General features: G+C 60.2%; 2 protein-coding genes across 2 annotated transcripts; one reads left to right on the top strand and one right to left on the bottom strand.

Annotated features, from left to right (window-relative positions):
• The first annotated feature begins 320 nt into the window (after positions 1-320).
• NUDT17 (nudix hydrolase 17) lies at positions 321-3,623 on the top strand. Its single transcript, XM_084276561.1, has 8 exons — positions 321-411; positions 1,073-1,195; positions 1,283-1,463; positions 2,577-2,602; positions 2,712-2,804; positions 2,885-2,983; positions 3,078-3,214; positions 3,313-3,623. Exons 1-8 carry the CDS (start codon positions 340-342, stop codon positions 3,470-3,472), a joined length of 891 nt encoding a protein of 296 aa, XP_084132687.1. The 5' UTR covers positions 321-339; the 3' UTR covers positions 3,473-3,623.
• Positions 3,624-3,753: 130 nt separating this feature from the next.
• On the bottom strand, positions 3,754-21,575 carry PIAS3 (protein inhibitor of activated STAT 3; the record flags this gene model as incomplete). Its single annotated transcript, XM_084276560.1, is given in 16 exon segments — positions 3,754-4,807; positions 5,057-5,094; positions 5,755-5,915; positions 6,737-6,902; positions 7,297-7,433; positions 8,402-8,562; positions 9,004-9,077; positions 9,569-9,674; positions 10,723-10,857; positions 12,081-12,171; positions 14,497-14,547; positions 14,902-14,986; positions 16,983-17,445; positions 20,227-20,272; positions 20,274-20,284; positions 21,552-21,575. Coding segments are annotated over 16 exon segments (2,001 nt in total). The 3' UTR covers positions 3,754-4,555.
• Positions 21,576-21,813: the final 238 nt, after the last annotated feature.

The following is a 21,813-nucleotide window of genomic DNA, read 5'->3' as shown; positions in this document are numbered from 1 at the left end:
AGGTCCTGCCAGGGGCTCGTTCCAGCGTGGGACACGGCATCTTCCGTGTGTCTCCCCCCCCCAGCTCCGGCGTGGGGGCCTCTCCTCGGGCTGCAGCGGGGTCTCCACTCCCTGGGCTCGACCCTGGCTCGGTCAGACCGGGGGGACCTCCGGCTGCTCCGTGCGGACCCGGCCCCAGACCCAGCCCCAGCCCCGGCCCCTCGGGAGGGGAACGACGCGAGTCCCGCGGCGCTGCCGAGGCCACCCCCACCCCCCTACAAGACCACGCCCCCTCTCGAGGCCACGCCCCCTGCTCCCGAGGCCACGCCCCCTCCCGGTGGTCCCGGTCGCGCGACGCCCATGGCGGGCTCGGCTCGCGTGCTGGTGCACGTGCGGCGGGGAGGGGCGGGGCGGCCCGCGCGCTTCGGGCAGGTACCTGGGGGGGGGGGGGGGGGGGCGGGGGTCGCGTGTCCCGGGTGTGCAAAGCGGGCGGGGGGGGGAGGGGGAAGGGGAAAGGGGGGGTGTGCCCGGGGGTGGGGCGGGCGCGTGCGCACGGGGGCGTGAGGGGTGTGAGTGGGGGGAGTGACGGGGGGGTGAGGAGGGGGTGGGTGAGGGGGGTGTGTGACGGGACGGGGGGGGTGGGGGGGTGAGGCGGGGAGGGGGGGTGTGTGACGGGGGGGTGAGGAGGGGGGGTGTGGGGGGGGGAGTGACGGGACGGGGGGTTGAGGAGGGGGGGTGTGAGGGGGGGGTGTGTGACGGGACGGGGAGGGGGGGTGGAGGGGTGAGGAGGGGGGGTGTGTGACGGGACGGGGGGGTGAGGAGGGGGGGTGTGAGGAGGGTGTGTGACGGGACGGGGGGGGTGTGGTGGGGGTGACGTGGGGGGGGGGGAGGACGGGGTGGGTGTGAGGGGGGGTGTGTGACGGGACGGGGGGGGGTGAGAAGGGGGTGGGTGTGAGGGGGGGGTGTGACGGGACGGGGAGGGGGGGCGTGACGGGACGGGGAGGGGGGGCTGAGGAGGGGAGGGGGGGGTGTGTGGGGGGGTGCGGGGTGCGGACCCTCCGCCCCTCCCCGCCCGTCCCGCCCCGTCCCGCAGAGCGTCACGGGCACGTTCTGCGCGGCGCACGAGGACGCGGCGGTGCTGAGCTGCGGGCTGGAGCGGGGCCGGTTCCTGCTCTCGGACGAGCCCTTCCCCGGCTCCACCTCCGCCCTCCTCAAGGTGGGTACCGGGGGTGGGGGGTGGCACCCCGGGGCTCCTCCCCAGCACCCACCCCCCCGCCTCTCACGGCCCCTTCCTTCCCCGCAGAGACCCCCCTTCTGCCCCGCCAAGCGCCTGCAGGAGCGGCCGGCCGAGCTCCCCGCCGCGCTGCGGGGCCGGGGGGTGGGCGCGGGGGTGGCGGTGCTGCTGCGGGCCGGCACCGGCCGCGTCCTGCTCACCCGCCGCGCCGGGACCCTCAGCACCTTCCCCAGCGTCTGGGTGCCGCCCGGTGAGTCCGGCCGGGGAGGATGGGGGGGGGAAACGGGCAGGTGGGGGCGTGTCGGTTGTTGGAGTAGAAGCTGAATGGAGCCCTGTGACCAGTGGTGTCCCCCAGGGCTCGGGGTTGGGTACAGTCCTGTTTAGTATCTTCATTGATGACCTTGATGAGGGAACAGCATCCACCCTCAGCCAGTACCTGATGGTACAGAGCTGGGAGGAGTGGGTGACACGCAGGACACTGCGCTGCCATCCAGAGAGACCTGGCCAGGCTGGGGAGATGGGCAGGGAGAGACCAGATGAAGTTCAACAAAAGCAAGTGGAGAGTCTGGCACCTGGGAAGGAACAACCGACTGTATCAGTACAGGCTGGGGGTGACCTGCTGGGGAAGAGCTCTGTGGAGAAGGACCTGGGGGTGCTGGTGGGTGACAGGGTGCCCATGAGCCAGCAGTGTGCCCTGGGGGCTGAGAGAGACAATGGGATCCTGGGGGGCATCAGGAGGAGTGTGGGCAGCAGGTGACAGGAGGGGATCCTCCCCCTCTGCTCTGCCCTGCTCAGGCCCCACCTGGAGTGTTGTGTCCAGTTCTGGGCTCCCTGGGATAAAAAGGACAGGGACCTTCTGGAGAGAGTCCAGAGAAGGGCTACGGAGATGATGAAGGGGCTGGAGCATCTCCCCTGTGAGGAGAGGCTGAGTGAGCTGGGGCTGTTCAGCCTTGAGAAGAGAAGGCTTAGGGGGGACCTAATTAGTGTTTATAAATATCTTAGACTTGGGATGCAGGAGGAATCGGCCAGCCCCTTTTCAGTGGTCTGTGGGGACAGGCCAAGGGGCAATGGCTGCAAGTTGGAGCACAGGGAGTTCTGCACCAACCTGGGGAAGAACTTTTCCCCAGTGAGGGTGAGGGAGCCCTGGGACAGGCTGCCCAGGGAGGTGGTTGAGTCTCCTTCTCTGGAGATATTCAAGTCTCGTCTGGATGCCTGTCTGTGTAATGTGAGATAGGGAGCTGCTTTGGCAGGGGGGTTGGACCCGATGAGCTCTTGAGGTCCCTTCCAGCCCCTAAGATTCTGTGATTCTGTGTTTGGGGGTGGGTGTGGGGGGGTGTGTCCTTAACCCTCTTGTCCCCCACAGGTGGACACGTGGAGCCGGATGAATCGGTGAGGAGCCCCACAGGGCAGCGCGAGGATGGGGTGGGGGCTCAAGCACCCTGACCCCCCCCCCCTCCTCACCCCACCCCACCCTCCCTACCCTTCCCCTCTCCCGCAGCTGCTGGACGCGGGGCTGCGGGAGCTGGAGGAGGAGACGGGGCTGCACCTGGCGCCGGGGACCTTCTCCTGGAGGATGCTCGGCCTCTGGGAGGTAACGGGGGGGGGAGTGGGGGGGGGAGAGCGGGGTGTTGCCTCCCCCCGCGGAGCTGAGCATCCCCCCCCTCCCTACAGTCCATCTTCCCCCCCGTGCTGAGCCGGGGGCTGCCGCGCCGCCACCACATCGTCACCTACCTGCTGGTCCTGTGCGCCGAGCCCCACGAGCAGCTGGAGGTGAGGGCGGGATGGGGGGGGGATGCCGGATGGGGGGGGGATGCAGGACCCTCCTGGCCTGGGGGTTCCCCTAAGCGCTGCCCCCCGCCTCCAGGCCAGGATGCGGCCCAGCGAGAGTGAGGTGAGCGCCTACGCCTGGCTGGAGCCCCCCCTCCTGGAAGCCATCGCAGCCACCGAGGATGGGGCAGAGAGTCCGGGAAGGGTCCCCAGCGCGCTGCCGGCCACCGTCCGGTGAGGATGCGCCCACAACCCCGGGGGCAGCAAGGAGGAGGGGTGGGGTGGGGGAGCACCCCAGGCCCCTCCATCCCTCACCACCTTCCCTCTCCCAGCATCACGGAGCTGCACAACGGCTCCTCCAGCAGCACCCAGCTCCCAGCCACCACCTTCCTGAACACGGCTCCGGCCGAAGGGGAGGACGTGGAACGCGTCAGCACCGGCACCAAATTCGCCCTTCGGCTCTGGCTGGAGTCCCTCAGGGAGCAGAGATGAGAGTGGCCCTAGGGCAGCACAGCCCCTCTCACCCCCCTACTCTGTGCCAGGGGTTTGGCTCCTGCTCAGCACAACCAGCTCCCCCACACGACTCTGCAGATCCTTGGGCTTTAACTCTTTTATTGCATTAAAATATTGACTGTGGTTACAATACCAGAGAGAAGAAATGGCCCAAGCAGAATACTGTGCACTGCTGCTTCCCCTGCCCCAACTGGGGCTGAAGTTCAGGGAAGAAGCAGGTTAAAAAAGGGGGGAAAAAAAAAAAGGTGCTAGAAACAAAAGTAATAATTGCTACATGTCACCTCCCTGTGCTGTGGCCACACCAGCTCCTTGCTGTGGGAGTGGGGAGAGGAGCTTGGCCAGGGGGCACAAAGCCCATGGGGAGGCTGCAGAGCAGCAGGACACAGCTCCAGAGAAGGTCCAAAGGAAGGAATACATTTAAATACATAAATAACCTGTGCAATGGGCAATGTGTCGTCCCCCAGAGACCACACAACCTTCATTTCGTCCTCGTGCAGAGAAAGGAAAGGGGGAGCTCTTTGGAGTTCTGTATGTACAAAAGCTGCAACTGAAAATATAGATCATCTGTTCTCTGTACAGGGCAGCGCCTGGAGGGCTTGAAAGGGGGAAACCAAACAAAAATAACTGTAAATACAACCAAGAGCACAGGGGAGGGATGGGGGAGGCACTGGGGCCCTTGCTTGCCCCCCCTCCCCATCTCACAACCATCTCCAGGGGGCTGGGAGGACCCAGCCTCGCCCCTGGGAGCTCTCTGAGCGCTGTAGTAGAACCCTACACAACACCAACAGAGTTAAAACACTTTAAAGTCGAGTGTGGGGTGGTCAACCCCCTCCTGACCCCCATCCCCACGCACCAAGGGGCACGTCCTGCCCAGCAGAGTGGGGCTGGAAACCCGCCCCCAGCGCGAAGCCGGGGGCCGGATCGTCTCCATGGAGGGGGAAGAGACACAACCCAACGGCTCTCGGCCGCGTCCTTCCAGCCCCCACGCCTGGGCCCCAGCCCGAAGGCACCGGGAACCTGCCCTGGGCTCCATCCCTGGGAGCAACAGCCACCAGCTTGGGTTCAGTCCAGGGAGATGACATCAGGCCGGCAGCCCGGCAGCGCCGCGCCGGTACCGATGGTCCCGCTGTGCCCGCGGCTCTCGCGCACGGCGCCGGCGGAGACGATGCTGCTGCTGCGGCCGCCGGCGCTGTGAGATCCGCCCATCACCAGGGGGTTCATGGACATGAAGTGGCTGGATGTGCCTCTGTACTGGAAGAAATGGCTGAGTGTCTCCTGCTCGTCCAGGGAGGTGATCACGGAGGGGCTGTAGTGCTGCCGAGCACAGGGAGAGCTCCCATCAGCTCCTGTGCCTCCCCAAAACCTCATCTCCCCATCCCTGTGCGCTGGCAGGGGACGCCCAGGGAGCCACAAACCCTCCTAGAACTGTCCTCACAGAGGGAGAGGATGGAGGAGGAGGAGGAGGAGGAGGAGGAAGGGTTGAGTGACGAGGGATTTGCCAGCCTGGAGATTTAGCATGGAAAAAAACCAACCCCAAAACCAACCCCCAACCCCCCAACATACCTGATTTTCACTCTGGAGAAAGGAAAATAAATCCAGGCCTAGAAAAATGAAAAGGGGGAAGGTAAATCTCTGGGTGGTAAATAAACTCCTGGCAGGACGGGGAGCCCGGCCGCGCTCACGCGGAGACGGAAACAGATGGGCTCAGACTGCTGCCAGCGCTCGTACCACGGTATCGGCAGCTCCAACCCCAGCTGCAGCCCCCCCCCTGTACCTCACCTCAGCCCCAAAACAGCACAGGGAGGATCTGACCTCCCAGGGAAGGGACAATCCCAGCCTCTCCCCCTCCTGGGTGCAGCTGTGGATCCCTGGAGCAGTGTGCTCCTGGGAATGGTTTATTATTTACTGCTGTGTCACAGACATGAGCCCTGTGCTCTCCTCCTGCTGGGTTTGGACACGACCTCCCTCACCCCCTGCCAGCCAGGAATGAGGAGAACCCCCAAGCAGGAGCTGATTCCTCAGCAGCCCTGGGGCACACGAAGCACCACCAGCCAAAACCCAACGGATTTCAGTTGGTTCTGTCAGGCAGATCCCCAGAGAAACCTCTCTGAGTCAAGCCCTGGGAGGAAGGGGAACTGGTTTCCCTCTTCCCTCTCCTGTGCTGGGCCAGTGGGATGATACCTCTGGGCTCAGGGAAGAGAAGGCTGATACAGCCAGCTCTGGTGTAGGGGTACAACCACTGCCAGAGGTTCTGGTGTTACCTTGGAGCTCGGAGGACACCTGGTAGGAGGGATGGTAGTCAGGAACAGAGAGGTTGGAGAGGTACTCGCTGCCCAGCGCTGCCATGGGAGGACTTCGGAGCACGGAAGGCGGCTGGTGATCGGCATTCAACACCCTGGAACACAGCACGGGGCCACGGGACCTTCAGGAGAGCAGATGGGGCAGGCTGAGGGCACCACAAGAACCCACCCTCCAGCCCTACAGCAAGAGTGAACCCTCCTCTCCTCCCCTTCCCACCCGGGGACGGAGCAGCCTCGTGTCTGGCTGTTTGGGGAAGGAAACGAGCGGGGAGCAGGAAGCCAGAGCCCAGCAGAGCAGGAGGGACAAGAGGGGAGCAGGAAGCCAGAGCCCAGCAGAGCAGGAGGGACGAGAGGGGAGCAGGAAGCCAGAGCCCAGCAGAGCAGGAGGGACGAGAGGGGAGCAGGAAGCCAGAGCCCAGCAGAGCAGGAGGGACGAGAGGGGAGCAGGAAGCCAGAGCCCAGCAGAGCAGGAGGGACAAGAGGGGAGCAGGAAGCCAGAGCCCAGCAGAGCAGGAGGGACGAGAGGGGAGCAGGAAGCCAGAGCCCAGCAGAGCAGGAGGGACGAGCAGGAAGCCAGAGCCCAGCAGAGCAGGAGGGACGAGAGGGGAGCAGGAAGCCAGAGCCCAGCAGAGCAGGAGGGACAAGAGGGGAGCAGGAAGCCAGAGCCCAGCAGAGCAGGAGGGACAAGAGGGGAGCAGGAAGCCAGAGCCCAGCAGAGCAGGAGGGACGAGAGGGGAGCAGGAAGCCAGAGCCCAGCAGAGCAGGAGGGACAAGAGGGGAGGAGGAAGCCAGAGCCCAGCAGAGCAGGAGGGACAAGAGGGGAGCAGGAAGCCAGAGCCCAGCAGAGCAGGAGGGACGAGCAGGAAGCCAGAGCCCAGCAGAGCAGGAGGGACGAGAGGGGAGCAGGAAGCCAGAGCCCAGCAGAGCAGGAGGGCTGCCTCACCCCTTGGCTGCTGCCGGGAGAGCCGCGCTGGAGGCCGGGCACTGCTTCTTGGCCGGTGGCTCCTCCTCATCCGATGAGCTGTCCAGGGTGAGGTCGATAACCTCCACCTTCTTCTTGCCCTCAGAAGCATTCCTGCCCTCGGGGCTGACAGTGTAGAGGGAGCTGGCTGTGGAGGGAGCAAAACCAGCCATCAGCTTCCACCTCTGCGAGAGCCCAGCCCGGGCTCTGTGAGCACTGCAGCTCCATGACACACCCAGGGCTCCCCAGCAGCAAATCCAGGACCCAAACAGGAGCATCAGCCCCACGCAGTGACCAGATCTCTGCAGCCCTCCTGCAGTTAATGCTCCCATTTCTAGAGGAACCTGCATGTTCTGCCCTTACTCCACAGTGCTGCACCAGTGTGCCTGTCAGGCTCCTGGTTATTTCAGTGGGATCCCAAATTACCAGCTCCCAGGTGGGATCTGAAACGCTCTGCATGTTGCTTTGTGAGTGTTGCTTTGGCACAAAAAGAGAACAGGAATCTAAAATAAAAGCAGAGTTGGTGACTGCAGCTGCCATACCCTCGATCCCACTGAAGGCAGAGGCCTGGCACACCTCCTGGTTCTCCTTCTTCGGCCTCATGGGACACCAGGAGCCATCCTCCATGAACTGGATCTCATCACAGTCCGTACAGGAGTTCAGGATCTCCATGAACAACCTGTGGGGTGAGAGCAGGAGCTGGAGAGCACAGACACCCCCAACACAGGGAGGGCAGAGTGACACGGGGCCAGCAGGGCTCAGGAACTGGCTGAAGGGGTACAGAGAGTCACCGTGCTCAGGATCTGCACCAGCATCACCCACAGGGTCAGTTTTATGGCAGGCTCTGCCTGAGCCCCATAAGCAGGTTCCCTCTGCAGAGACCTCCAGCAAGGGAGCCAGGGTTTTGACAAAGGTTTCTTGTTCTTCAGGGTAAATCTCTCCAGACTGTCATCAACAGAGTTTAGGAAACAACCCCCCCAAAAAAATTACTCAAATTTTTATGTTGTTTGAGGCTGTGACTGTCTGGAGTGGGGATTGTGCCCCTGGACTGGGCACTGGTGGGGCTGCACCTTGAGTGCTGGGTCCAGTTCTGGGCTCCTCACCATCAGAAGGACATGGAGGTCCTGGAGTGAGTCCAGAGAAGGGCAACCAGGCTGGGGAAGGGGCTGGAGGGCAAATCATATGAGGAGTGGCTGAGGGAGCTGGGGGTGTTCAGCCTGGAGAAAAGGAGGCTGAGGGGAGACCTTCTCCCCACCTACAACTACCTAAAGGGAGGGTGCAGAGAGGTGGGCAATGGTCTCTCCAGCCAGGGGACAGGAGATGGGACAAGGGGCAATGGGCTCAAGCTGCCCCAGGGCAGGGTTAGAGCAGATGGGAGGGGAAAGTTCTTCCCTGGCAGAGTTGTGGGGCTGTGGCTGCCCAGGGAGGGGCTGAGTCACCTTCCCTGGGTGTGTTTAACAAGAGGGTAGATGAGGTGCTCAGGGCTCTGGTTCAGCACAGGATGGGAACGATTGGACTCAATGATCTTAAAGGGCTTTTCCAACCTGGTGATGCTGTGAGTTGCCTGTGTGTGCCCAGCCCTGCAGATCAGCCTGAAGGGAAGGATGTTCCCTGGCTCAGGGCTGCACAGGGAGCCCGTCCACTCACCCGTCGATGATGAGACCGTCGTACGGCGCCTTCTTATCGCACACGGGGCACGTCCAGGTGGGCTTCTTCTCATTCATCTGCAGGTAGAGCGCTGCGTCGAAGCACTGCAGGTGGGTGCAGGTGATGGCTCTGCAGGGCACCACCAGCCTCATCTTTCCCAGCTGAGGACAGGGATGGAGAAGCCAGGTCTGTAGTCCCTGCCCCACGTTACTCCTTCCACTCCCCTTGCCCTTCCAAGGAGGCAGCGCTACGCTCAGCGCTAAGGAGGAATTAAGGTGCCAGAGCAAACAAGCTTTCCTGAGGGGGAACACATCCTGGCCTGCTTCATTTCCAGCTCACCTCCACCACGTGCTAACAAACAGCCAAGGTGAAAGGCAAAGGAGCAGCTCAGCAGGAGTGGGGGTTAGGCCAACCATCTCAGCAATTCAAAGTGGTTTTTAAAGGAGCGGCAGAAAGCGGTTCTGCTGAGGAGCCAAGGGCTGCTCTCAGCGCAAGCGGGGCTGCGGCAGCGGGTTAGCTCTCCCCTGGCTCCAGCCGGGGAGCCGAAGCGGGAAGCTGTTGGCAGGGGCCTGGGGAAGAGCAACGAAAAGGTAGGAACCTACTGGGCACATCAGGGAAACTCGTAAGCTTGTTGTGGCTATCTCACTGTCAGGATCAGCTGTTAGCTTTTCTTTGACTGAAAGAAGAGGAGGGGAAAAAAGGTACTCCTGTCAACATCCCCCTTCTTTGACATGCACAAGTAGGTACAGACAGTTTGCAGCTTCACACCCTTTACCCACGGCACGGGCAGGCGACACTTATGACAGCAGGGTAGATCATTAGGGGTCAGGGTACATCGTTAGGGGTCAGGGAAACAGCTCTGGCAAGAGCCTCTCCAGTGCGAGGAGACAGCCTCTACCCCAAGGCTCTACTAAAGGACAGCACAGGGAGCCAGTGGGAGCAGCACCAGCTCCTGCTCACGGGAGGATTCCTGGCTGGAACCACACCAGGGGTGGGGAGTGATCCGAATGATGGGTGGATTTAAGAGCCTTGCTGACCAGAGAAATAACCCATCATCTCTGCAATCCTTAGGAGAGCACATGGGTCTGAGCAGGGACACACACGGGGACCCGCGGCGCTGCTCCCGGGCTGGGAGGGAGCAGGGTCACCCCTTCACCAGGGACTTACTGAGGGCTCGCGAGTGGTCTGGGTTGCGGATGCCCTTGGCTCTCAGCTTCTGCAGCAGCGTCACCGACGTCAGCTGCTTCACCAGGTACACTGAGAGAGAGTAGTTCTGGTGGGAGGAAGATGGAACTGCTCAGACATGGACAAACCCCACTGGGGAGGGGGAGAAGGGGGGCGAGGGGAGGCCAAGAAAGAAGGGGGGGGGGGGGCAAGAAAGAAGGGGGGGGCCCAAGAAAGAAGGGGGGGGCCAAGAAAGAAGGGGGGGGGGCCAAGAAAGAAGGGGGGGGGGCCAAGAAAGAAGGGGGGGGGGCCAAGAAAGAAGGGGGGGGGCCAAGAAAGAAGGGGGGGGGGCCAAGAAAGAAGGGGGGGGGGCCAAGAAAGAAGGGGGGGGGGCCAAGAAAGAAGGGGGGGGGGCCAAGAAAGAAGGGGGGGGGCCAAGAAAGAAGGGGGGGGCCAAGAAAGAAGGGGGGGGGCCAAGAAAGAAGGGGGGGGGCCAAGAAAGAAGGGGGGGGGCCAAGAAAGAAGGGGGGGGGCCAAGAAAGAAGGGGGGGAGCCAAGAAAGAAGGGGGGGGGCCAAGAAAGAAGGGGGGGGGCCAAGAAAGAAGGGGGGGGCCAAGAAAGAAGGGGGGGGGCCAAGAAAGAAGGGGGGGGCCAAGAAAGAAGGGGGGGGGGCAAGAAAGAAGGGGGGGGCCAAGAAAGAAGGGGGGGGGGCCAAGAAAGAAGGGGGGGGCCAAGAAAGAAGGGGGGGGCCAAGAAAGAAGGGGGGGGGGCAAAGAAGGGGGGGAAAAGAAGGGGGGGGAAAAGAAGGGGGGGGAAAAGAAGGGGGGGGAAAAGAAGGGGGGGAAAAGAAGGGGGGGAAAAGAAGGGGGGGAAAAGAAGGGGGGGAAAAGAAGGGGGGGAAAAGAAGGGGGGGAAAAGAAGGGGGGGAAAAGAAGGGGGGGAAAAGAAGGGGGGGAAAAGAAGGGGGGGAAAAGAAGGGGGGGAAAAGAAGGGGGGGGAAAAGAAGGGGGGGGAAAAGAAGGGGGGGGAAAAGAAGGGGGGGGAAAAGAAGGGGGGGAGGGGGGGGCTTCGCCGGGATCTGCGCCGCTCGACGCTGCCTCAACACCCCCCTGGGCTCTGAGGAGCGGCGCAGGGGGAAGGGGTTTCCCCTCCCTCACCCGTCCGAACTCCGAGGACCAGTTCACCACGATGGTGTTGGGGACGGTCGCCGAGAGCCGCGCCAAGGGGGTGATGTTGACGGGCCGGCTGGGCCGCTTGGGCTCCGCGCCGTTCTTGGTGGGTGGGAGGTAACCCTGCAGAGAAAGGGACAGGAGCTGAGCAAGCAGAGGCTCCCTGTGGCACCCCTGTGCTGCCCAGCATGCAGCAATCCTGCCACACACCCAGCACTGGAGCTGTCAGCTGGGCTGCACAGGCTGAATTATTGGGTTTAACCCCAAATCCCACCCACTTCAACCGGTCTGGAGAAGCTAAACCCTCCCCTAACCCCCCCCAAACATGACCTCCCATGATAAATTTCACACTGATCTCATCATCCCTTCGTTACATCGCTCAGCAACACGTCCTGCTCTTCAGCCTGATGCTTGGGCTGGAGAGCTCAGAGGTTCACACCAGCCTGCTGGATCTTCTGGCATCCCCACCAGTCAGAGCAGGCACAGCTCAGCTCTGGCTCAGCACCCCACCCTCAGCTGAAGCAGAACCAGCCCAGCAGCGTGGCAGCCCGCAGAGGAACAGCTCTGCAGCTGCAGATGACTCACCCCAAGAGAGGCAGGAAGCCTCCTCAGAGCAGAGGTTGGGGAGAGGGGAGGGGAGGCCCTTTATCCATCTCCTGTCACAGCAGTTTCCCTCCTGCAGCCCCACCAGGCCGGAACCAACCCGGTTCTATTTTTAACCTGCTTTGGTTTTAAGCAGGTTGCCAACTGCCCCAGACAGGAGCAGGCAAAATGCTGGAGGTTAAAAATGAAAAGCAACTAAATAAAGGCAGATCTCCCAAAATATCAAGGGAAAGGGAGCAGCTCAGAGGTCACTGTGCAGGTCAGGCTGCTGAAGGTGCCAGCTCTGACCCAGGGAAGCCAGCGTGGGGCAGGGAACTGGTCCCAGACTGCCTGGACTCTTTTCCCAGGGACACCAACTTGAATCCCTTTTGCACTGGCACTGCTTCTCAGCAGGGTACACAGGGCACAGGAGCACAGCAGCCAGCTCTGCCTGCAGCAGGACAAGCTAAAGGCACTGCCACTACTCCTCCAGCTTTACTTCACGTTTCTAAACCCAAGAAGGAATCTGCTGGTTAAAAACACCCAAACCAGGCCCAAAGTTTGGCTATTCTGCTGGTTCAAGACCACACTCCTGGAATTAAAGGGTGGTTTTCATCACCACCCCACAGCCCTGGAGCACCAAGCCAGCTCTGCCCTCTAACCAAGCCTTGAACACACATCCCACCGCTGCACTGGGAGCTGCAGCTGCAACAAGGGTCTGACTTCAGTCTACAGCACGTGAAGGAGGAGTAAGATTTACTCACAGGCAGGGGACAGAGTTTTCCATTGACCTTGACAAATAAGTTAGGAGGGAAGTAATCTTCCTGGGGACAGCTGGTTTCACACAAGCAAAACCTAGGAAAGGAGGGAGAAAGTGGCAGGTGAGTGGTGACACAGGTGACACACAGCAGCAGAACTTCCTGGTGAGAAGGGAAAAGGGATTTCTGAGCAGAGGGGACCAAGGGGTGGGAGGCATGGGAGCAGCTGGACAGCCCTGTGTGTGCTTCACACCCTACCCATGGCATAAACAGTGAGGGAAACAGGACTGAACACCGGTGACAGACCAACATGCACACTGTGAAGTGTGACACACGCTGTTACTCAGCCCAGAGCACGATTCAGGCTGCTCAGAACTGTGGTTTCAGAGCAAACTGCATCTCTCCAGCCTTGGGGTGCAGCCATGTGTAGCTGCAGGTTCTGCAGCCATGTGTAGCTTCAGCTGCAGGTTCTGCAGCACCCCCCAGACCAAAGGGGCTCCAGCTCTTTGGGTCACCCAACGTAGGCGCTGGAGCATCCTGCTCTGACTCCCTCAAAGCTCATCCACCAGCACCCCACAACCTCCCACATCACAAAGACATGAGCACCAGCAGCCTGGAATGAGCTCTGCCTCCAGTCCCAATCCCAGCTCACCAGCCTGAGGGTGCTACACCAGAGAAAACACCCCCCCACACACCGAAACCAGGGTCCTGCCACAGAGCCCTGAGTCAGACCCTGACCTTGGCTGCCTTCTGCTGGGCTGCAGATCAAGCCCTGGCAGGTCAAGACGCAGCCTCCTCACAAACACACCCCATCTGACTGGGTTTCCAGCTCTCCCTGCTCACCCATCAAAGAAAACAAAGCATAAAGTTGGGAGCTGATCCTCTCCTTGCTCAGGAACACGAGGGGAGGAACGGGCCCACCATGGGTTTTAAGTCTGCTGGAGGAGGGTTCACTTCTCCCCTGGGAAGTCCCCAGGAAAACACCAGTGGTAAACTGGGTAAACGCTCCAACAGCGAACCACACAGGCTGAAATCGTTCCCTGAGAGAACACTCAGGGCCTGGCAGCGTTCCCCAGCACCCACCCACCGAGGTACTTCAGGGAACAGGGTGCTGCACAAGAGCTGAGCAGATGGACACAGCAGGAACAGGGCGACACGAAGCCCCGACACGGCGTCACCGGCTCGTAATTCCCACGGACGCTGAAGCTCTGCGCCCCTCACCGCTGGTTCTCTGGGAGCAGAGAGCTGGCTCAGTGTCTCTTTGCCAAGTTCAAACCCCCAGGAAGAAAATTTAACGTGTTTTTAACCCTCCCAAGGGCTGAAAGTTGGGCAAGAGCCGCCTCCCTTCCTGCTGGGGGCTGCGGGGCAGCGTGGGCAGGCACGTAAATAACCCCGGCAGTGACGGCAGGAACCAGAGGGAAACTCATGAAGCACTTGCAAGTACTTTTCCTCTCCTCACACTCTCCCACACACTTTGCATCTTCATGAGCAGTAACTGGGTATCAAGAAATGTTCAAACTTTAAGGTATCAGAGAATCCCAGACTGGGCTGGACTGGGAGGGACCCCAAGTGTCACAGAGCTCCAACCCCCCTGCCAGGGTTGGGAGGGACCCCAAGGGTCACAGAGCTCCAACCCCCCTGCCAGGGTTGGGAGGGACCCCAAGGGTCCCAGAGCTCCAACCCCCCTGCCAGGGTTGGGAGGGACCCCAAGGGTCCCAGAGCTCCAACACCCTGCCACAGGCAGGGACACCAACCTCCAGGCCTGGAGCTACACAAGGTTGCCCAGGGCCCCATCCAACCTGGCCTTGAACACCCCCAGGGACGGGGCACCCACCCCCTCTCTGGGCAGCCTGGTCCAGCCCCTCACCACTCTCTCTGTAAAAACTTCCCCCTAATATCTAACCCAAGCCTTCCTTCCTTTAGTTTTAATCCATCCCCCTTGTCCTGCCATTGTCTATCCTTTGAACAAGTTGATTCCCCTCCTGTTTGTATGTTCCCTTCAGGGACTGGAAGGCTGCAATGAGGATCCCCCACAGCCTTTGCAAGGTAACGTAGTTGGTGCCTCTTATTCTGCCTCCCAAATGGATCTGCACAAAGGGAACAGCTGAATCAGGAGGGGAGGGAATGGAGTTCCAGGTGAGCACAAAAAACTCTAGGAAAGGTTATGTTTTCCTACACTTAGAAGTAAGAACACCTCATGCAGGAGGCTGTGGCACCCAGAGACAACTCAGTTCATCAGAGGCTCAATCCTGCACGGAGACCCCGGCGTCCAGAACGGGCAGCGAACGTGCTGAGCAAACCCAGCCACAAACTCAACCCCAGTCAAGGGCTGGAAGCACAGTTCAGCAACATCAAGGACAAAGGGACACCAGTGTGGCAGCTCAGGGAACGGGACTTAATGGGTTCATTAAGGAGACCTTACCTTAATTGCACCTGGGTAGTGTAATCGCACTTGGCACCCGGTAAGATATCTCTGCAACAGAAAAGGTGGGGGAGGCTGTCAGCAGCCCTTCAGAGCATCACAGGGAGTCCTATCGCCTTCCACAGGTGATAACTGCACTGGGGACAGAGCCAGGGAAAGCAGAGGCTGCACAGGAGGGAGAGGGTGGGAAAAGGAGAAAGCCAGCCCCAGTATTTCCTCCAACTGCTGAGTATTAAGAATGCAACGCTGAGCCCAGTAAACACAACTGGGGTGGGAGGGGGGCAGCCCAAACTTTGGGGTTGAGCTGGCAGAGTTCACCCCTAGTCTTCCTTCCACACAGGAATCCCCTGTTTGCCCTCCCCACGCCACAGTGGGGAGGCACTCACACCACACCACACGGCTTACCGGGAGCTGAGGATCTGTTGGACCTGCTGGGGGGTTAAAGCGAAGGTGAAGTGAGCCTCTTCGAACCTCTGGCTGTTTATGGAGGCTGAGGAGGAGAAATGAAGACAAGTCAAATCATGGTTAAACCACCCTCATTCCTCCAAGACCCTCCAGATCTGGCTCCACACAACAAACCACCCCACGGAGCTGAAATAGAAGGGGAAAGGGACGTTTATGTGGCTGAAGGGAGGAGAAAGCTGCAAACCACCAGGAGCCAAAAATAGAAGAAAAAGCCTCTAATCCCCTGGGAATCACCAGGGAAACTCTTTCAAGTTCAAGCACCAGCACAGGAGCTTTATCAGGGTGAGTATCCCGTTTCAGGGCAGAGCCTTAACCACAGGCTGTTGGGAGAGACTGAACAAAGCCAAACCCAAGAAAAGGCAATTTTTAGCAAAACTGTAATAAAACCAAACCCTCCAAACAAGCTGCAGGGGTTTGTGGGGCACAGACACTCTGGGCTCTGCTGCAGCAAACTCTGCTATGTTTGTATGAAAGAAAAACACTGCTGGATCCAAGGAAAACCAGTTAAAAAGGGGCAAGATGGGTGGATCTCGGCTGAGGAGGCCAGAAGGGCTCAGCTGAAAGTAAAAAAATACCACTTGTCAGTTATTCTGAAAGCCAGAACCTCCCCTCTTCACCAGCCCAAATCACATCAAATCACCCCAGTCACTGTGTGGTGTTTCATGGAAGCCACCACGTGTCCCACCCCAGCAGCTTCTGTCTGGCAACCAGGGAAGTGTGGAGGGCTCAGCAGCCACCAGGAATCGAGGGGCTTCACCCTCTTGGCAGACCCCAGGGTTCTGCTCTCCTGTCAGATCCCTGTTTGCTTCCTGCCCAGCAGCAGTTTCCCCTCACACAGTGCTGCCCTCAAGCCAGACATGTGGAACGGTTCATAAACGTTGGATATTGAAGATTTTAGGGCTACATCTCTATTAACACTTCAGACTGGGAGGCAGCAGTGCTGCAACACAGTGTCTGTACAAATAATGAACCTGCTTCTCCTAATTAACCCTCCCAGCACTGGCTACTGGGGTCAGAAAGGGAGCCTGTGCTGACTGAACTGGGGTTTTATCCTCTCAGGATCAGGACCCAAATGCTGACACCAGGGAAAGCGTCCCAATTCAGACCCTTGTGCTGGCTCTGCCAGGTGAGAACAGCAAATAATCACAGAATCACAAGGTTGGGAGAGACCTTTGAAGATCATCAAGTCCAACCATTCCCATCCTAAGCTAAACCAGATCCCTGAGTACCTCATCTACCCTTTTTATGAACACACCCAGGGAAGGGGACTCAACCCCCTCCCTGGGCAGCCTGTTCCAGCCCTGACAACTCTTTCAGGAAATAATTTGTTTCTAATATCCAATCTAACCCTGCCCTGGGGCAGCTTGAGCCCATTGCCCCTTGTCCCATCTCCTGTCCCCTGGCTGAAGAGACCATCGCCCACCTCTCTGCACCCTCCCTTCAGGTAGTTGTAGGTGGGGAGAAGGTTTCCCCTCAGCCTCCTCTTCTCCAGGCTCAACACCCCCAGCTCCCTCAGCCACTCCTCAGAGGATTTGCCCTCCAGCCCCTTCCCCAGCCTGGTTGCCCTTCTCTGGACTCACTCCAGGACCTCAATGTCCTTTTTATGGTGGGGAGCCCAGAACTGGACCCAGTACTCAAGGTGTGGCCTCACCAATGCTGAGCACAGGGGCACAACTACCTCCCCAGACCTACTGGTCACACTGGTTTTGATACAAGCCAAGATGCCATTGGCCTTCTTGGCTGCCTGGCTCCTATTCAGCCTGCTGTCACCCAACACCCCCAGGTCCTTCTCTGCCTGACAGCTCTCCAGCCAACCTCCCCCCAGCCTGTAGCACTGCACGGGGTTGTTCTGTCCCATGTGCAGCACTCTCCACTTGGCCACGTTAAACCTCATCCCGTTGGTCTCAGCGAGGTTTAAATCCCAAATTCAACCCAGACTTCCCAAGGAAAAGGCATCTTCTGGGGTAGAAACACCCTTTCTTCCTGCAAACCAACCCAGGACAAGACCACCTGGAGCGTACCTAGCGTGGTGGGCTTTATCAGCTCGTCGTAGACGTCGTAGAAGGGCAGCCTCTTCATCTTGACATCGGGGTGGACAGGATGGATGGGCGGTGAGAGGTGCTGAACATCAGCCTCGTGCTTGGTCCCCAGCGCGGGCAGCGGCGGCAGCAGAGCCGCCGGCGCGGCAGCGGCTGAGCTGTGCTCATAAGGCAAGTGACACCCCGCGCCTTGCGCCAGCGCGGCGGCAGCGGGCAGCTGCCCAGCCTGCACGTGGAGCATGGAGAGATCTGAAGGGGTGAGGATCTTTCTGGGGAAGCGCCGGCGGTAAAGCTCCTTGATCTTCATCTGCACGGCCGGGCTGCAGCCCGACCTGAGCAGCTGCAGGGCTTTGGTCAGCAGCTCGTGTTTGCGGCCGCTCTTGTTCCTTCCAGCGAAGCCCAAGAGAACCTGAAGCTCCGACACCCTAAAGCTCATCACCATGTGCTGCAAGGAGACAAAACCAGCACCGTTACAGCTGCGAGGAGAGCGGGGCGCAACCCCCAGAGTTCTGGGCTTCTCAGCATCAGAAGGATGTGGAGGTTCTGGAGTGAGTGCAGAGGAGGGGAACCAGGCTGGGGAAGGGGCTGGAGGGCAAATCCACTGAGGAGCAGCTGAGGGAGCTGGGGGTGTTCAGCCTGGAGAAGAGGAGGCTGAGGGGAAACCTTCTCCCCACCTACAACTACCTGAAGGGAGGGTGCAGAGAGGTGGGTGATGGTCTCTTCAGCCAGGGGACAGGAGATGGGACAAAGGGAAACAGCCTCAAGCTGCCCCAGGGCAGGGTTAGATTGGATATTAAACAAAAATAATTTCCTAAAAGAGTTGTCAGGGCTGGAACAGGCTGCCCAGGGAGGGGGTTGAGTCCCCTTCCCTGGGTGTGTTCAAAAAAAGGGTAGATGAGGTACTCAGGGATCTGGTTTAGCTTAGGATGGGAATGGTTGGACTCGATGATCTTCAAAGATCTCTTCCAACCTTGTGATTCTGGGAAAGGAAGGTGGTGGAGGCCTAAGAAGAGACACTGTCACCTCTGAAGTGCCCCTGTCCCTGCCAGCAGAGGAACTGGGATTGTTTAGATTCAGTTTCGCTCTGAGGTACTTTGCTCAGAGGTGGAAATGGAGAAAAGGCTGTGCTGGCTTCCTGATTTCAGGGAGGTCTGAGGGGCGTCTGGGACTCAAGAGGCTGCTCACATCAGCTTCCCCTCAAAAAAAAGGCTGATGGCTTCTCACAGGGCTGACCCCACGCTCAAAGAGCAGCTGTCTGTACCAGATCACACCACAGCTGTCTGTACCTCTCTGGGTTCAAAGCTCTTGCTTTTGAGAGAGCTGTTCTCAAGGGTTTAACCCCCTGATTTCGGTGACACAGAGGGGCCTCATCCAGCCAGGCTGGGGCAGAGGGGGACGGCTGCCTCGTGCCAAAACCTTGTGGTTCCTTTGGTAACAGAAAGGCAAAACTTGGGCAGTTTATCAGGAGGAGATTCGTGCACCCAGGTCAATTCTCAAACCCAAGGGCTCTACTCTCCTTCCACCCAGGGAAACCTCGACTTTACAGACCAGGAAAGTCTCTCTAGAGCCACTTCTAAACACCAAATTAACTCAACACCTCCACAATCCAGGGGTCAAGCTGATTAGACAGTTAATTGGTGCTGGTCTGTGAGCCAAGGGGGTTTTAAGGCAGTTTAACTCCTTGTGTGGGATTATGTTACCATTGCAGGGGGACAGTGGGACAAATGCTCCACTTCCCAGCAGGGAAAACACAAGAGAGGCAAAAAAAACCCTGTGTAAGTACTTGGTCAAGCTGCAGGAGCCAGCTCTGAGGCTACAAAAAGCCCTGTGAGTCGCAGAGGGGATTTGCTGGGTGGTAAGTTCAAGAGAAGAGTGATTGGTTTTGTATCCCCCCCACCCCTGTTTTGGAGCTGGGGGGGTTTGTTAGAGGTGGGACAGCTCTGTCACCCCAAAGGAAAGAGCCTGGTGAGGGGACTCTCAGCTTTGACAGTGCTCCTTTCAAATGCCTCTTGGAAAAGCTGCGTGAAGGACGCATACAGAGCAAACCTCCATCCCTCCCCTTCTGCAACAGCCACTATGAAAGGAACCAGCCTCTTCCCACACCCATTTACTCCCACAGAGCCCTTGACCCAGCAGGAGAGCCGTGTAGCATGGCCCACCAGCACGTTTCCATCCTTCCAAAACCACCAGCCCCACTCACACTCCCATCCTAGGATGGCTGTGTCACCACCGCTGCAGCACCTGCGGATTCTTTCTACCCCTCAGGGTATGAGAGCAGTGGAAAAATCCCACCCTAAAACTCCTCCTCAGTGCCCTAAGAGAAGGCAAAGAGAGATCTTGGAGGCTTGGGTAGCAGTGGGATCTGCAGCAGCCTCGAGCCCCATCGTGCTGCTGCTGAACAAGGCACATCTGCAAACCTCTTCTCCTTCCAGGGGAGTCACCACTCATCTTTTAAATAAAGGAAAGAGGCTTAAGCCAACCATGAGCTTTATAAGGAGAAACCATTCCGTCCTCAGCTGGCTCCTCTGGCTTTTTTGCAATGAGACACAGATGGTAAAAAGCTTAAACAAACTCCTGGCGAGGGAACCAGAGAGGGGGTCAGGGGAGAAGGAAGAGGGAAAGCAGAGTCATAACCAAACTGGAGATGCCTCAGGTAATCCAAGCTCCACAGAAAGGAGCTGGCACCCAGGGTGCTGAACCCCTGAGATGGAAACCTGCACACTAAGCTACACCTTTGTCTTCAAACCACAACTCCTCTGTGGAGTTACCCACAGGGGGAGCAGAAAACACTGTGGACACTTTGCCCAGCATCACACTCAGCCTCACTAAGCTGTGTCCCCAGGCAGCACCCTGATGGGCATGGCTGCCTGGTCCCAAGTCACCTAAATCATGATTAGCAGATCCAGCTTCTCCAGGGACAGTTAATGTTTTGCCTCCTGATCAGGCTCCCACCGTAGTGGGGCTTAAGTTTTAGGGGAAGGAGGAAGCTCACATCATAAAGCTGTGTCAGAATTCACCCAGGGCACTGCTGGAGGGATCACAGGCACCTATTACTCCTGAGAATTATGTTCTTGCTGTGGCTGGCTGCCAAAAAGGTGCCAGTTCCCAAAGCCCTCACTGCTCCCAGCATGGGAAAGGGACTCCTGGGCCTGTGAGGGGAAAGTATCAAACCACCAACAAGGAGAAGAAAAAAAAAAAACCAAGAATCAGCTTTGGAATTAGTTACCAGGGGCAATTTCATATTCCACAGTCTGGTGGGCAAAGGTGGTGACACACTCTGACTCCTAAAGAAACGAGAGAAAGAGAGTGGAGGGAGATGAAAGGCGCTGGGCAGCAGCATCACCATGCTACAGGCTCTCCGCACGCCCCAGTCCTGCCCCAGCCTCCTCAGAGGCTCCAACGGCTCCGGCTGCCCCGTCCCACGGGGTCTCCACCTCTCCTCTCCACAGCTCTGCCCACTGAAGCCCCCTCAGCCCCCTCCTCTTGCAGACAAGCCCACCAGTTGCCCACCAGTCAGCATCCCTCAGGGTGCAGCGGTCCAGAGCCCAGCACCCTCCCTGTGCCCTCCCCATGACTCTGCCCCCAAGCCAGGGCTCCAGGGCTCACCCCAGCCCCACATCCCCAGCCCCCAGGCCCCCACTCCTGCCCTACAGGGTCACCCCACCCATCTCCAGCCCCACACAGCTCCTCGGGCCCGCTGCAGAGCCCCCAGCCCCACACATCCCCCCTGGCACCTGGCATCTCCCCCCGCTCTCCAGCACCCCTTCAGCCCCAGGCTGCCTGACCCCAGACACCCCCCTGACCCCTTGCTACCTCTCCTCAGCCCCCCCAGCCCCACACATCCCCCCCGCACCCCTTCAGCCCCAGGCTGCCTGACCCCAGACACCCCCCTGACCCCTCGCTACCTCTCCTCAGCCCCCCCCAGCCCCACACATCCCCCCCGCACCCCTTCAGCCCCAGGCTGCCTGACCCCAGACACCCCCCTGACCCCTCACTACCTCTCCTCAGCCCCCCCAGCCCCACACATCCCCCCCCCAGCCCCACACATCCCCCCCGCTCTCCCGCACCCCTTCAGCCCCAGGCTGCCTGACCCCAGACACCCCCCCGACCCCTCGCTACCTCTCCTCAGCCCCCCCCAAGCCCCACACATCCCCCCCCCCCCAAAACCCTGTCCCCAGGGGCTCCCTCAGCCCCACGCTACCGCACCCTACCCCCATCTCCCCTCAGCCCCGCACCGCCGGCCCCCTCCCCTCAGCCCCGCACTGCCGGGGCCCCTCCGCACCTCCCCTCAGCCCCGCACCGCCGGCTCCCTCCCCTCAGCCCCGCACCGCCGGCTCCCTCCCCTCAGCCCCGCAGCCCCTCAGCCTGACTCTGCCCGGCCCCCTCCCCTCAGCCCCGCACCGCCGCCCCCCTCCCCATTACCCCGTCTCTCCACAGCCCCGCACTGCCAGCCCCGCTCTCCGCCGTCCCGCACTGCTCGCCCTCTCCCCTCAGCCCCGCGCTGCCGGCCCCCGCCCGCTCCCCCCTCCGGCTCCCGCCTTCCCGCCGCACCTTCAGCTCGGCCGCCTCCGCCATCTTGGGACATGGCCGCCGCCGCTTTCGCCGCCGCCGCGCAGGGACCGAGGCAAACTCCGCGCCCCGCCGCGGCCGCACGGGCAGGGACGGGGCGGGGCAGGGAGCGTCGCGCAACTCCCCTCCCGCCGCGCAGCCGCAGCGCCAGGCCCACGCGCTGGCCCCGCCCCCGGCGCGGGGATGGGAGGGGCGAGCGACGGGGCGGGGGGCGCTGGGGTGAGGGGGTGATGGGGGTACAGGA

Source organism: Gallinula chloropus (assembly GCF_964237585.1).
Source record: "Gallinula chloropus genome assembly, chromosome: 29".
Classification (NCBI taxonomy): Eukaryota; Metazoa; Chordata; class Aves; order Gruiformes; family Rallidae; genus Gallinula; species Gallinula chloropus.
The sequence above is the reverse complement of the archived record's forward strand: the minus strand, read 5'-3'. Positions and strand labels throughout refer to the sequence as shown.